General features: G+C 36.3%; 1 protein-coding gene across 4 annotated transcripts; it reads right to left on the bottom strand.

Annotated features, from left to right (window-relative positions):
- Positions 1–1,285: 1,285 nt before the first annotated feature.
- Positions 1,286–5,576, bottom strand: LOC148199987 (histidine biosynthesis bifunctional protein hisIE, chloroplastic-like). 4 transcript variants are annotated; one of them, XM_088114274.1, is made up of 7 exons: positions 5,403–5,575; positions 5,234–5,315; positions 3,705–3,863; positions 2,435–2,680; positions 2,236–2,331; positions 1,992–2,140; positions 1,286–1,719 (listed from the first exon to the last, which is right to left on the bottom strand). In XM_088114274.1, the coding sequence occupies exons 3-7, from the start codon at positions 3,840–3,842 to the stop codon at positions 1,503–1,505; spliced, it is 846 nt and encodes a 281-aa protein (XP_087970400.1). In that variant the 5' UTR covers positions 3,843–3,863; positions 5,234–5,315; positions 5,403–5,575; the 3' UTR covers positions 1,286–1,502. The 4 variants fall into 4 exon arrangements, with proteins under 4 accessions (XP_087970400.1, XP_087970402.1, XP_087970403.1 ...); XM_088114276.1 differs by lacking the exon at positions 5,403–5,575 and adding an exon at positions 4,086–5,154 and having other exon boundaries at positions 5,234–5,383; XM_088114277.1 differs by lacking the exon at positions 5,234–5,315 and having other exon boundaries at positions 5,403–5,576.
- Between the last annotated feature and the right edge of the window lie 9,761 nt (positions 5,577–15,337).

Below are 15,337 nucleotides of genomic sequence, written 5' to 3' on the forward strand. Positions count from 1 at the left end.
GTAAGGATTAGCTCAATAGATAGAGAAACATGTTTTTTAACAAATAAAAAAGATTTAAAATTGTGGTAACAAAAACTACCACCACGAGAGTGAGAGAAGAAGAATGATGAAACAATAAACTTAAGTAAATACAGAGGTCGAAGTAAATGCAATTTGGTAGCCAATAATTACTACTTACCTAATTTTTTATAATATTTTTATCTAAGGACAAAATTTTCAACTTAGAGGTGCAAAAGAAGGTTTGAAGTGCACGAAGAAACATCTTGTACTAAAGGAGTAGGTTTTTCTCACATTGGATTGAGAAACACCACCCATTATCCTCGTGTCACAAATAAATAAAAAAATTAGAAAATACAAATCCATTTTAAACTTCAAAATTTTAAATGGATTTCGAATTAACAATAAATTTTGAATTAATCAATATGAGAGTGCATTATATAGTGCTTAATCCAAAAATACATTTTGAATTTCTAATTTTGTAAGACTATTTGGATTGTTCAATTTGGGAGACATTCTAGATTGGTATAAAGAACCATTTGGAAAACTATCTAGATTGTTCGATTTGGGAGACATTCTAGATTGTTATACGTAACCATCACATGTACTTCTGGATAGCTCATTCCAAGAACCTTTTTGAATCAAGTAATAGGTAAAAGCTTTCTGGATCGTTCAATTTAGAACATCAAATCCATTTTTCTACTTCCAAAATCATTTATTCACATAAGATTTTCATATTAACACAATTTAGAAACTTAAAAACCCACTCAGTTTGAAGTCTCCACGAGAAAACCACAAAATAATACAATGGCATAATGATATCAACACAACTGGAGAAAGATAATAACTTGCAAGGATGATACAATGCTCTCAATGGTTGAAGGTGACAAAAACATGATTAGTACAAAGGTGTGAGAGGGAGTCAAAATAGGTTATCTTTTACCGACACAAAGAGGTATTCTCAACATTGTATATAATCGATAAAGCATGAAGGAACAAAAAGCAAAAGCCTCTAAATTGTTGTGCTTTTGCCACTATAGTTAGGAATGGTTCTTGTTATGCTTGAGCTGATATCACTAGGAGTGGCTCCAAATTATTGTAATGCTCAACAATTCAACTTGGAATTTTTCTTTTCATCTTTAAAATGAAATCCTCTCACCATATACACATTTTATTATAGCTATGGTTGAAAGTAACCACATATCTCAACTACATTTAACAGCTCAAAATCAATTCTAATTAACTTAAGATAATGCATTACAGACTTGCAGTTTGGTAGAAATAAGCATCCAAGCAATATAATTATCTATACCTCAAAAACAGTGTAAACTGATATCTGCAAAAATGGGTGGATAGCAGTTACATAGTGTTCTTGACATTCTCTACGCTATTTAAATAAGTTACCTCAATTCAGTATAGTCACACGGATAATAACACATACAGTTAATCCAGGTATGTCAACAAAAGCTAAATATATTGTTTGAGATATAGACTTGACAGAAAATTTAATGATCCAATGGTTTCTGGGATAAACGGCCTCTCTTCTCTTCAATACCAGATTGGGAAAATCTCAGCCGAAGAACCTGCAAAACATCTTCTATTTTGACATCTTTCTTTGCCAGCAAAACCATGGAATGATATAGTACATCAGCCATCTCTGAAGCAGTACGTGACTTGTCCTCATTATTCTCTAGTGTTTGACACAACTCATTTGCCTCTTCCCTGCGAGTAGAAAGATAGAGTTACAATCAGAGATCATGAAAAGATAATCGTTTAATCCATACTGTACCTTCAAGAAAAGTGAATTATATATAATCAAAGTGGTGTTGTAGGTAAAAGACATCTTATGCAAAAGCAATGGATCGGCTACAAGGCTTCTTAACGACTGGAAAGCATTTAGAATGTGATATTTTTGGGACAAAAACGTCAAAAGGGATATATTTTTCCTCTTTTATATTCCAACTCAACATAATAACATGCCAAGTTATACCAACCTTATTTTAGAGCACAGCAACTTATCGTTAAGCAATAGTCGCTTTGTCCATGAAGGCTTCTCATTTTCTCCAGTTAACTCTGTTTTCCGTTGTGAGATTGTTGACTCTAATGCATACAATGAGGTTAATGCCAAATTATCTCCTTCATCCTGTAACAGATAACCCAAAACAATTTGAATGTTGCTGCACTTCCTCTCCAACAAAAAATGGCAATTACATATACTTTTTATTTGCTTTTTGTTACCTCTTTCTGTTTTAACAAGTCAAAGACTGATGTATAATAACATGTTTCTGCCCCTGTGTGACAGGTAGGCCCATCAGGTTTCCCCAGGTATATTATCTGAGAAGTAATTACCAGGGAGAAAAGTAAACAACATACAGTATGAAACTAAAATCAAAAAGGAAAAACTAAACAATTCAATGAGAAAAAGGGAAGTGCTTACAGAATCACGATCACAATCAAGAAATACATCATGAACATTGATAAAATTATTAGAGGTCTCTCCTTTGGTCCACAATGTCGATCTTGATCGGCTATAGAAAGTGGCCCTTCGAGAAGATAGGGTTGTGGCAACAGCTTCTCTGTTTGCAAAACCTTGCATTAATATGGCCCCTGTGTCAACATTCTGAGCTATTGCCACAGCTAAGCCTTTGTCATCCCATTTTACACTGTCCAGTAACGAATCAACCTGAAAAGTTTAGCGCTTCAATGTAAAAACATGAAATTATACTATCAAAAGAAAAATACAATAAGAACAAAAATTGAAAACACGAAATGCTAAGAAAATCCACAAAGAATACAAAGGATGAATGTCCTTGTTAGAACAACATATTAGCAATACAATCACCATAATTAGGGGACTTGATCGCACGGAACAATATTGTCACTCAATTTAAACCCAGATATCTAAATCTAAAGTTACATCCACAATTTAATGAGAACTGCAACATTATATCGAAAATGAACTGCATCCCCTCAATTTAAAAAACGTCATGGGTAATTTCTTTTACACGAAAAACTACAAGTAAAACTTTATAATTTTGTATTGCATCTCCTCTATTCCTATATATTTAAACCCAGTGATTTCAGTTTCTATATTTTGTCTCCATAGACTCCGGGTCCTGGCTACACCACTGACTACTTGGGCTCTATGTAAACAAACATGTTTCTCTGATAAGCTAAAGTTAACTTATGCATGTGAACTAATTTGTATTAGTTCTATCACCTTATCTTCTCAAAAATCTGCTTTAACTTGTGCAATAGCGAAATTTAGTATATGGGAGAAAGCTAGTTCGTTTCTCCTTATTTTCTTCTCTTACAAGTATTTTATAAAGGAGATTATCCAAACTAGAATTAGATGACGAATTATAGGAAATTCCAGACAACAAACATCCGCAATAGACAGTCAACAACACAGAAATTTCTTTTCATTAGTATGCTTTGGGCCTTGATTATACAATGACAATAATCTCTCAATAACAGACATCTCCATGTGGGTGTAAGTCCACGTACAGAACTTCACTGTTTTCACCGATAAAACCATATAAGGAGAATGTGCAATGCAATCAACTTGGCAAACCAGGTCTTGAAAAACAGTCAACTTAAAACTTGGCAAAAAACACAAACTAGTTTCCTTCTTTTCACAAGTAACCATTTCCTCAAGCAACGAAATCCTTGAAACCATACTAGTTAGTCAGGTGACACTGAAGTACCTTAGGGTCTGACGTGTGCACAGAAGCAAAAACTAAACAGTTGGTCCTCCTCCCCTTGTAACTGAAATTGGCATATGAAAGGTTACCCTTGTGGAAACCCCTGCCAGGTTGAACCATGTGAACATACGAAACAGCCATGGATTCCAAGGGAACCTTCACCTGCAACAACCAATTTCTCAGTGAACCACTGATCTAACCAGATGGACATACAAACACAAAATTTCAAAAAATATTAGAGATAAAAAAAGTATTCTTCCCTACAAATTCATAGATACAAAATCTTAAATCTTCAATTTCAGGTTTCAACTAAAAACAGTTCTCATTGCTTAAAAAAAATTTGTCGTGTTTGGTGAATGAAACAATAATCAGTACAATTTGAACCTTGCAATAATTGAACGACTGAGAGAATGGCTGAGCAGAACCAACAACGTCACTTCAACAGTGAAAAGCAGAAAAAGGAAGGGTTTCTGGGTTCGGGAAAAGACCACTCACAATCACGGGCTTTAATAATCGACGCCGTTGCAAATGTAATTTGTAATCTATAATCTATAATTTATAATCATTAATAAAGAAAATAGCTTTAATAATTGTTTGTTATGTATGTATTCTTTTGTCTTTTACATTTCTTTTACACTGTATATTTGTCAACGAGTTTCTAATTGTTATACTACACTCTTGAAACGATGAAAATATTTTTATTATATGATTATAATATTCAATTCATACTGTAAAAACTCCATAAGAATACTTCCTTCACTCCTTCGAAGCAAATGGGATTGCACCCTACTTCGGTATCCCCTGCTTCAGCAGTATTAGCATTATTCTGAGCAAAAGCCATCACATCCTCTGGGAGTGGCCCTAAATTCTGCAAACCGTACCTCACAAACCGGACACACTCTTTTACATCTGAATGCAGATGCAACCACCTACTCAGGCAAGGCCAACAAAACAAATTGCCACAACAAGTCATTGCTTATGGGCCCAGTTTCAGGCTCGGGGCCTGGACCCAGATTCAAATCAAGGTTCATTGCATCGGAGGTCACTTCCTCCATCGCAGCTTCATTCACCAAACTGGAAAGACTCTTCCTTTATTGCAAATGTCAATTGCAGGGAAAGGGAAACAACAAAGGAAAGGGCAAGCGAAAACTTTTCCACCGAAAACCTCGAGTCCAACACAAATCCAAGAAAGCCAGGTAAGAGGGGAAGTCGGGTGTAGAAATTAACAATCAGAGGAGAAAATCCCCCAATCTTGAGGCGAAACTGGGCGCAAACCCTAGCTTCCTCGCAAACACGAAGGATCCCAGATCCAATAGAGGGTTGGCCACAATTGTAAGGAGAATCCATGGTGAACTACTCGAATTAAACACGAAATGAAGGGAAGCTGCGTTTAAGAGTTGCCCATTACGCAAGTACAAGCTTACGAAAAAGAGACGGATAATTTTTTTTATATCTGTAATCAAAAGAAGAAATAAAACAGATTGAAGGAACAAGAGAGGGAAAATGGAAGAAGGGAGAAGAAGATAGAAGACCTTGGAGGTAAGAGACGGTGAAATTAGGGTTGGATCATTGTGTTGTCGTGGGTTCGGTGCGGTGCTGTGCTTGCGGTTGGATCTAGTGAGAGAGAGAAATGGGGTTTAGAGGAAAGAGGAAATGGTAAGTGGGGAGAAGAAGGTAGAAGAAGAACAACCTCAACTTCACCTGGTATGGTACGTATGTTGTTGTGTTTGTGATGGTGATCAACGGTGTGATGAGGTAGAGGCACGAGTGGGTTGTCTGTGATATTCCCACGCTGCTCGCTGCACCAAAGCGCTATCAGAGCCGTTCTTGCGATGAATCAGAAAGAGACAATTCTCGTACCATTATTATCTCATCAAAAAAGCGAGATCTTTTTAAGATCATCTGCATATCTCATGTCTGAACTATATTAAACTTGGATCACGGTAAAGGAAAAGAAATCTCTCTACCTTTTTTGACAGAGATTTTCATTTCAACAATTTTAAAATTTTAAAATATATAAATTTGAATTATTTATAATTGAAATATATTTATTTCCTAATTAAATATTTCATTATTTTTATTTTTAAATAATTTATTTTAATTGAAATATTTTATATTTTAATTTTCTTATTTAGATAAAGTCATTTATTTTTATTTTAAGGCAAATTCAATTGTTGAATTAGTTGAACTTTTAATTATAGATGATTTGTATCGATTTTTAATCCTTATATACTCTAACAGATTCCACTTATACTAACAAGGATGGATTTTAAATTTAAATGGATTCGTTTCAACTTTTAATTAAGAAGCATTGATTTCAATTTTTAATACTTCCGTTCAATTTTTAACTTGAGCTTATTCAACTTGAAATTTCAACATAAGGTAACTTGACTCGACTACTGACTCAGTCTAACTAAATTCGATCTTTAATTTGAACCCACTCGATTCGACCTTTAGTATGGGCCTGTAACACCCCTTCTTGAAGTGTCACCGGAAAAATTTTCAAAGTATTCATTTACTATTAAAGATACAACATCTAATAACATTATAAAATAGTAACTTCAAAGTTGAAAGAACTTATATTGTAATACAAAATTAAAACTCGAAGTTGTCTTAAGATTTCAAACCACAATATAACATAATTAAAAATACAAATTAAAAAGTCTCAAATGAGTTTTTCCCTTCAAGGCATTCCTAGCACTAAACCGCTTCATCTTCACCTAAAACTTTATCTACTTTCGTATAACAATACGAGTTATACAATCATCGCATGAATACAACAAGTGGAGTGAACTAATCAAATACAAACAAGTCATAAGTTATAAATATACTCACTCACACATCTTAAATATTCACATCAACACATCAAGAATTTCATTAGGGTATCATCGAGGTCATACTACCTCTATTGTAACCAACATGAGATTATAACTACACTAGTTAGTCTATTCTGTAAATCACTCAAATCCCAAGTGAATTTAATCATGTGTTGTTCTCTCGTATCCTATCATGTAAACCATGACTACCAAATTAAGGAGACACGAGTCATCATCTACACGCAGCTTCGGATAGGACTCAGTTCCCGTTCCTCACACGTAGCTATCGGACTTATCGGTTTCTATCCTTCACACCCAGTTAATGGACACATCACATCACTAGTCATTCATATGCAACTATTAGACCCTGGATTCGAATCGTCCTTCACACACACCTTCAGACCTATCTCTTCTACTCAACAAGGACTTACGAGTAAAAATATTGGTGGAGTACATCCACTCACCAAGAACTATAATCAACACGAGTTAAAAATCTACGAACAAGACATATTTTCCTTTTCATCCCTAAAGAAATGAGCAACACTTGAATCTTCATCGCCTTACGCAGGCAAAAGAACCATAATTTATATCAATTTACCGAGATAAAGTATAAACCTGGTTATACACTAAAAGTCTAGAAAATAATGTCCTTATTAACCAACTATCATGATGAACCATTAAACTTAATCCTTCACACGACTATCTAATTAAATCCTTACCTACTGTCCAAATTAAAAAGACTACTTTTTCAAGTCCGAAACCACCAACAAAATGACTTTAAAATTGGCCTACTCTCGGTACAAAGGATGCCACGTCATTTCTCATAAAACAAAAGGACAAGGTCTTACCATGAGATGGTTCACACATTTATATTTAAACTTAAGAGGTGTGCAAAAACAACAGCAAGAACTAAAGCTACTGGAATGTCAAGCTTGATATAAGAACTAAAAAATGCACCAAAACTTGAAAACTAAATCTGCAGTTTGGATTTTCCCACGGTCCAGATCAAGCTATACTGGAATGTTTTACTTTAAGATATCAAAATTTGGGTCTGAAAAGCCTAGCATAAGATCACTAAAGAGATACACTATGAATTGCATACCAAGTCTGCAGCTAAGCTCACGGTTAACCACCTTAATCACGCATACCATACCATGCATGAACCACTTGTATGAACTTATTCTGATTTACCATGCTAATTACGATCAGTAGTAGGTTAAGTCTTTCTCAAGTTTCAATTAAAAACTGATGTTGATTCCAATTAAAAACTAAAGAACTCTTAAAGGAAAAAATCTGTAGTTTTTAATATGGTGACTAAAGATACACGTGAAATATGGTTCTGCACTCAAAGTCCAAGAAAGAAAATAAAAAAAAATAAAAACCTCTGCAGCTCCTAGCATGGGCACACAATATGGCTTTTCCCAACAAAAAAAGGTTGTCATATGTTAAGAATTATGGGTCAGACTTGTACCATGTCGTACAAAATGAATAAGATACTAACTTATTTTAAACCAGGTACAACTTTTAGGCCAATTCAGTAACTTCAGTAAAGTTTCTGTGACATGGTTCAAGAGAAAGATGGAATTCTGCATCTCTAGTACACTCCTGCCAGTTAGTTTAACAGGATTAGGAATAAAGAATATCAAATGGTTCAAAACTACTCCCCTTGTATGTTCAACCATGAATTTCAGATCACCTCACGTTCTCTCCTTATTTTTCTCATTGTTTCGTTAATGTTTGCTTAAGTTTTTCGTTAAGGAAGAATCCAAGGCTTTTATCCTTGTAATTCCAGAGCCTAAGTGTCGGATGTTCTCAAAAAGGGAGGAACCTATGTTCCTCAAAGTCTCCCCTAGCTTCATTTCAATGTCTAGCTTATGTTTTGTCTCTTTTGGTATATGAAGCGAAGAAGGTCAGGTGCTATGGTGGAAAGAAGAAAAACAACTATATATGTGGGGAAAAGGAAAGACTTTACGTCATGGAGATGAGAAGGAGAAACCAACGTGTACATTAGTCAAAAATGGATTATTTGCACATTAAAAGAAATCCTAGAATATATTGGAGGTGTATTGTAGAGTCTAAACAAAAATACCTACATTCCATTTGTAATTTATAAGAATGAGTAAAATAATATAATCACATCATAAAAACACAAGTACACAAATACTATTATATCACAAGAAATTATTACTAATTGAATTTTACATCACTTAAAAATGAAGGAAACAATTTATTGTATTTATTTTGGATTTTACACAGCTTACTCGACTCGCACTTTAACGGCTCGTACTTCGACACGGAAAACTCAGCTCGACCATCTACACGACACGACTCAGCTCTCCAAGACATCTTAGTTTAACCTTCGGTTCGAGTCGACTCGGACTTGACCTTCGATCCATAATAACTTGGCTCGACCTTCTACTCGAGCTGATTCGACTCGACCTTCAGTCTAAGTCGAATCAGTTCGACCTTCGGCTTGTGCCGCCTTAGCTCAACCTTTGATCTTGGCTGACTCGTGTTGACCTTCAGCTAGACTGACTCATCTCAATAATGACTAACTAAACTCGACCTTCGATTTATGTCAAATCGGCTTGACCTTCGTTTTGTGTCACATCGACTTGACCTTCCCCTTGTGCCAAAATGGTTGCATGTTTAGTCTGTACCAACTTAGCTCGACCTATGGTCCGAGCTAAAGAGAATGGGCCACACCAGAAATAATAGGCCCAATGGCCTTTAACCCAAAACGCATCCAATAAACCCAAAACGCGAAAATACTTTCGTTAGAGGCTGGAAGCTGCCTCGAGATCAGATGGCCAGTGGGTGAAAGTGCAGAAAGCTTCAAGTGGAAGAAAAGGAAGGTTCTAGGGCTTCCATGGAGACCCTTCGTCGGAGCAAGGAGTTGCCTTCACCGGAGACAAGAAAGAAGACCAAGAGAAGAAGAAGAAAGGCACGGTTAACAGGTTAGTGAAAGAATTCCTAACTTGATTTAGAGAAAAGAAAAAACAGATGTTATCATTTGAATGAGTGTGAAAATTACAAACCTTTGTGTGAGGGGGAAAACTCTATTTATAGAGTTCTAGAAGGAAGGGAATAAAAAACAGAAAAACAGAAAACTAAACCTAACAAGATTACTGTATTTAAAAACAGTGATCCATTGAATCTATAATACTTAATAGCCTCCCCTCAAGCTGGATGGTGTATAGTTGCCAGTCCAAGCTTGGGAACGATAGATCCGAACCGAACTCGGTGAGGAAATTTGGTAAATATGTCTGCTAGTTGTTCATCTGAGCGAATGGGGAGAAGATGTAGAAGATTAGCTTGCACCTTTTCACGAACAACATGGCAATCAAGCTCTATATGCTTGGTTCTTTCGTGAAAGCTCTGATTATGAGCTATATGTCTGGCAGATTTGTTGTCACAGTATAGAGCTGGGATTCCAGCTTCCTTAATCTGTAAGTCCTCTAATAGATAGTGGATCCATTGTAGCTCGCAAGTAGTGGCTCCCAGAGCACGATATTCAGCCTCAGTGGAGGACCTGGAGACAGTGCTCTATTTTTTTGATTTCCAAGAGATGAGTGATGATCCAAGGAAGACGCAAAAACCTGTAGTGGACCTCCTAGTATTTGGACAAGTTGCCCAATCTGAATCACTGAAGGCCTTTAGCTGTATGGGAGAGTCAACTGGAAAGAATAGTCCTTCTGAGGGTTTAGACTTTATGTACCTAAGGACATGTTGAATAGCCCGATAATGGTAGTCAGTAGGAGATTGTATAAATTGACTTAGCAAATTAATAGAGAAACACAAATCAGGTCTAGTGTTAGTGAGATAAAGCAACTTCCCTATCAATCTTCGGTAAGAGGTTGGATCTTTCAAATAGCTGTCGGTTCTGTACAGAGTACTCGTGTCACTCAAAAAAGGGGTTGAACAAGGCTTGCAACTCAGCATTCCCGTCTCCTCAAGTATGTCTAAGGCATATTTTCTTTGAGACAAATGAATTCCTTTCTTGGACCTTGCCACCTCCAGCCCTAGGAAATATTTAAGTTCTCCTAGATCCTTTACTTGGAATCTGTTATGCAAAAGACTCTTTATGTGACTGATTTCTGTCATGGAATTCCCTGCTAATATGATATCATCAACATAAACAAGTAAGGCTGTGAAACCAGTAGGTGTCCCTTTGATAAAGAGAGAGTGATCACTTTTTGACTGTATATAGCTAACAGAGGTGAGGAAAGTGGACAATTTTTCAAACCACTGCCTACTAGCTTGTTTTAGGCCATATAATGACTTAGTTAGTCTGCAGACTTGGCCTTCTTTATGAACATTAAGACCAGGAGGTGGCTCCATGTAGACTTCCTCATTTAGGTCTCCATGAAGGAATGCATTATTCACATCTAGTTGATGTAAGAACCAGTTTTTAGAGGCTGCCAGCGCAATGAGTAATCTAACGGTAGTTAGCTTGGCAACAGGAGAGAATGTGTCCAAATAATCTATCCCTTCTTGCTGGGTGTAACCCTTAGCTACTAGGCGGGCCTTGTATCTTTCTATGGTGCCATCAGCCCTATATTTAATCTTGTATACCCATCTGCATCCAATTGCAGTCTTCCCTTGAGGAAGCTGTGTTAGAAACCACGTGTTGTTGTCCTGCAAGGCTTTAATTTCCTTGTGCATTGCCTCTGCCCATTCACTCACCCCTTTGGCCTCATTGTAAGAGTGAGGCTCATTGTTAGCAGTGATAGCCATGGTATATCTTGAATGTTTTTCTGTCAAAGAATCACAACATAATAGATCAGAAATGGGGTAAGGGGTTTTGAACTTATTTCTCACAGACAAGGATTGATTAACCTGGTGGATGTAGTCATATAGATATCCTGGAGGCTTTCTGATCCTATCAGATCTCTTGTATCCATGATCCCCTTCATTGTTATTGACTTCATTATCAATGTTATTCTCTTCAACAATGTCATGTTGGATCTCCTCTTCTGCACACCTTTCATCACTATTGGAGGCAGAACTGCCTAGGGAATCATTAAAAAAAGTGATTTTGTCAGCTTCTTCATCATTCACTCCTGGGTTGTTCTGCTGATGCTTCCAAGGAAAAATGTCTTCATAGAAAACAACATTCCTACTTATAAAAAGTTCTCTAGTGTTGATGTCAAGGACAATATAACCCTTGACTCCACTTTTGTATCCAAGGAAAATCCCTTTCCTTGCTCTGGGGTCAAGTTTGCTCCTGCCAGCTTCAAGGGTGGAAGCAAAACAGAGACATCCAAAAGTTTTTAAGTCTAAATAAGTGGGGGGAACATTATAGATACGATCATGAGGGGTTTTGTTGTTAAGAATGGGAGTAGGCAATCTGTTTATGAGATAGACAGCATGGCTCACAGCATAGGACCAATAGGTATTAGGTATATTTGACTGAAACATAAGACTACGGGTGACATTTAGAATGTGTTGGTGCTTACGTTCAACAACAGAGTTCTGCTCAGGGGTCTCCACACAACTAGTTTGATGGCTAATACCATGCAAGTCATATAAGTTGACACAGTTGAACTCGGGGCCATTATCAGTTCTAACAGTCTTAATTATTTTACCAAACTGATTTTGAATTTTAATAATAAAATTTTGTAATAAGTCTCTAGTTTGACCCTTGTTGTTCATCAAAAATATCCATGTATGTCGGCTATAATCATCAACAATAGTAAGAAAATATTTATGCCCATGAACAGAAGGAATAGAAAAAAGACCCCATATATCACAGTGAATCATTTCAAAACATTCAGTAGATAAGGAATTGCTTATAGGGAAAGACAATTTATGTTGTTTAGCATAGTGGCAAACATCACAAACAGTATCAGTATTCATTTGGACATAGGGAAAATGTTCACAAATCTGTTTGACAGCCTTGTGTCCAGGATGGCCTAGTCTATAGTGCCATAGATTTACATCAACATGTTTAAAAGAAAAGACAGATCCTGGAACAGGGCCCTGATCAGGATTCTGAAAAGTTTGTAGGTAGTAAAGACCCTTGTAAGAGTTAGCACACCCAATCATCTTCAATGTAGAGTTCTCCCTTATCTGACAAAACTCAGAAGAAAAAATTAGGCTACAATTCAAGTCTCTTATAAGACTTTGAACAGAGATTAAATTGAAAGAAAAATCAGGGATATAGAGCACATTAAAAATAACAAAGTCTTTAGAAAATTGAACAGTTCCTGCATGTTTGGCAGTAATAATAGAATTATTAGGCAATTTGACAGTAATGGGTTTAATCTTATAGAAGGTGACAAAATTCCCTTTCTCATGGGTCACATGATCAGTGGCCCCAGTATCAATAATCCAAGAAGGAATACCTGGTTTGTCCTCCTTGTCATTCCTCTGCATTTGATTGATCTTATGTGTAGGCTCATCAGCTTTCTCAATCATTTTTAGAAGTTTTTCAATTTGCTCTGGGGTGAGTTTGTTGAAAGTAGTGCTGGCGTCTCCCTGATGTATATTCTCTGATCCAGAACTGCTTTGGCAGACATTAGTAGAGTTCCAGCCATTTTTTCTCTCTTGATTGCTATCATTCTTTTTGTACCAAGGTGGAAAACCATGCTTGGAGTAGCACTCATCCACAGTGTGATTCATCTTGTTACAGTAAGAACACTGTTTTCCGTAATTAGGATTCTTTCCTCTCCCTCTTCCCAGACCATGTGACCCAGCACCACGACCTTGATTTTTTCAGGTCTGGTCTGTTTTCCAACTGCTGTTCCTGTTAGTAACATTGGCTATGACTCTACTGGTTTCAGTAGAGTGATTATGGCTTGCAGTGCCAGATTCAGACCTTTCTTGTCTCTCTTGTTGCATAATGAGGGAGAAAACACGATTGATGTTTGGCAGAGGTTCCATCAACAGAATCTGGGTCCTGACAGTATTATAGGCATCATTTAACCCTTTTAAAAAACATATAACGTGCTCTACTTCTCTATATTTTAGAGAGGTTCTTGAGAGTTCACAGCTGCAAGGGATTTCGCAGGTGCAGTTGGGTATGGGCCGAAGAGATTCCAGTTCTTCCCAGAGGATTTTTAAGTCAGTAAAAAATTGATTAACAGTTCTTTCCCCTTGTTTGATTGAATGAATGTCTTGGAGAAGATCAGAGATTTTAAAATAGTCACCTTTAGAGAATCTCTCCTTTAGCTCATCCCATAATTCTTTGGCTTCTTCAACATATATTACACTTTATGCAATTTCTGGAGAAAGTGTTTTTATAATCCACGAGAGTACCATCATGTTGCATCTTTCCCATGCGTCAAACGAAGCTTCATTTTTCTTGGGTTTCTTGATAGACCCATCAATGAATTTGATTTTGTTTTTGGATAGGAGTGCTCTTCTCATGCTTCTGCTCCAAGAAGAGTAATTATTCTCACCCAGGACTTGAGAGATGAGGGTTAATCCTGGATTCTCCCCTGGGTGTAAGTAGAAAGGACTGGCAGGCTTGTCTGTAGTATCCATGGTAAAAGGAAGCAAGAAACAATGCAAGAAACTAAGCAAGAATCATCAAAGAACGAAACCTGGGCAGCGGAAGTGAGGTGGGTATGATTTCTGCTCTTGATACCATAAAGAGAATGGGCCACACCAGAAATAATAGGCCCAATGGCCTTTAACCCAAAACGCATCCAATAAACCCAAAACGCGAAAATACTTTCGTTAGAGGCTGGAAGCTGCCTCGAGATCAGATGGCTAGTGGGTGAAAGTGCAGAAAGCTTCGAGTGGAAGAAAAGGAAGGTTCTAGGGCTTCCATGGAGACCCTTCGTCGGAGCAAGGAGTTGCCTTCACCGGAGACAAGAAAGAAGACCAAGAGAAGAAGAAGAAAGGCACGGTTAACAGGTTAGTGAAAGAATTCCTAACTTGATTTAGAGAAAAGAAAAAACAGATGTTATCATTTGAATGAGTGTGAAAATTACAAACCTTTGTGTGAGGGGGAAAACTCTATTTATAGAGTTCTAGAAGGAAGGGAATAAAAAACAGAAAAACAGAAAACTAAACCTAACAAGATTACTGTATTTAAAAACAGTGATCCATTGAATCTATAATACTTAATTCGAGCAACTCAACTCGACCTACGGTCTGACTAACTTGACTCGACCTTTGGTTCGAACTGACCTAATTTGACCTTCAGCTCAGATTAACTTATCTCGAACTTCAGCTTATGCCAAATTGATTTGTCTTTCAACTTAGGTCGACTTGATTGACCCTTCCGTCTGAACTAACTCAACTGAGTTTCTAGTCTGAGTTGACTCAATTGAGCTTTTAACTTAAGCCGACTTGGTTTTTACATACCACTTAATATCAATGATGAAACAACACTTAAAATAGTTTTTCTCTATATTTTTGCGTTTTTACACATTTTAATTTAAATATAAAAGTTTGAAAATTTGTAAAGATTATATTTATTTTGTAAACATTGAATTTAATAGCTTTTTTTATGTAAAATATTTAGTGTAAATAAGTAAGAATTGTGAAAGTATTTCAATATATTGATAAAAATATATAATAATATTAGTTTGGTAAAGTTACTCCAGATATATAGTCTAACTTGTTTCTGACTGATAATTTAAAATTTATTTCACCACCTAATAAATTGTTTTTGTTGATAGTCTAAACATCATCACATGAAATAACCTAAAATTTAAAATAGATTATTTCAAAAAACTCACAAAATTTATGCTTCATATTTATTCTCATCCTTTGATTACGGCGAATGAAACATTGACGTTAGTGACTTTTGGCGACATTATAGTACAATTTTGGAAGCTCTTCACAGTAACATTATTAAATTATTTG

Source organism: Vigna umbellata, chromosome 4, assembly GCF_029865625.1.
Source record: "Vigna umbellata cultivar VRB3 chromosome 4, Vumbellata_1.0, whole genome shotgun sequence".
NCBI lineage: Eukaryota > Viridiplantae > Streptophyta > Magnoliopsida > Fabales > Fabaceae > Vigna > Vigna umbellata.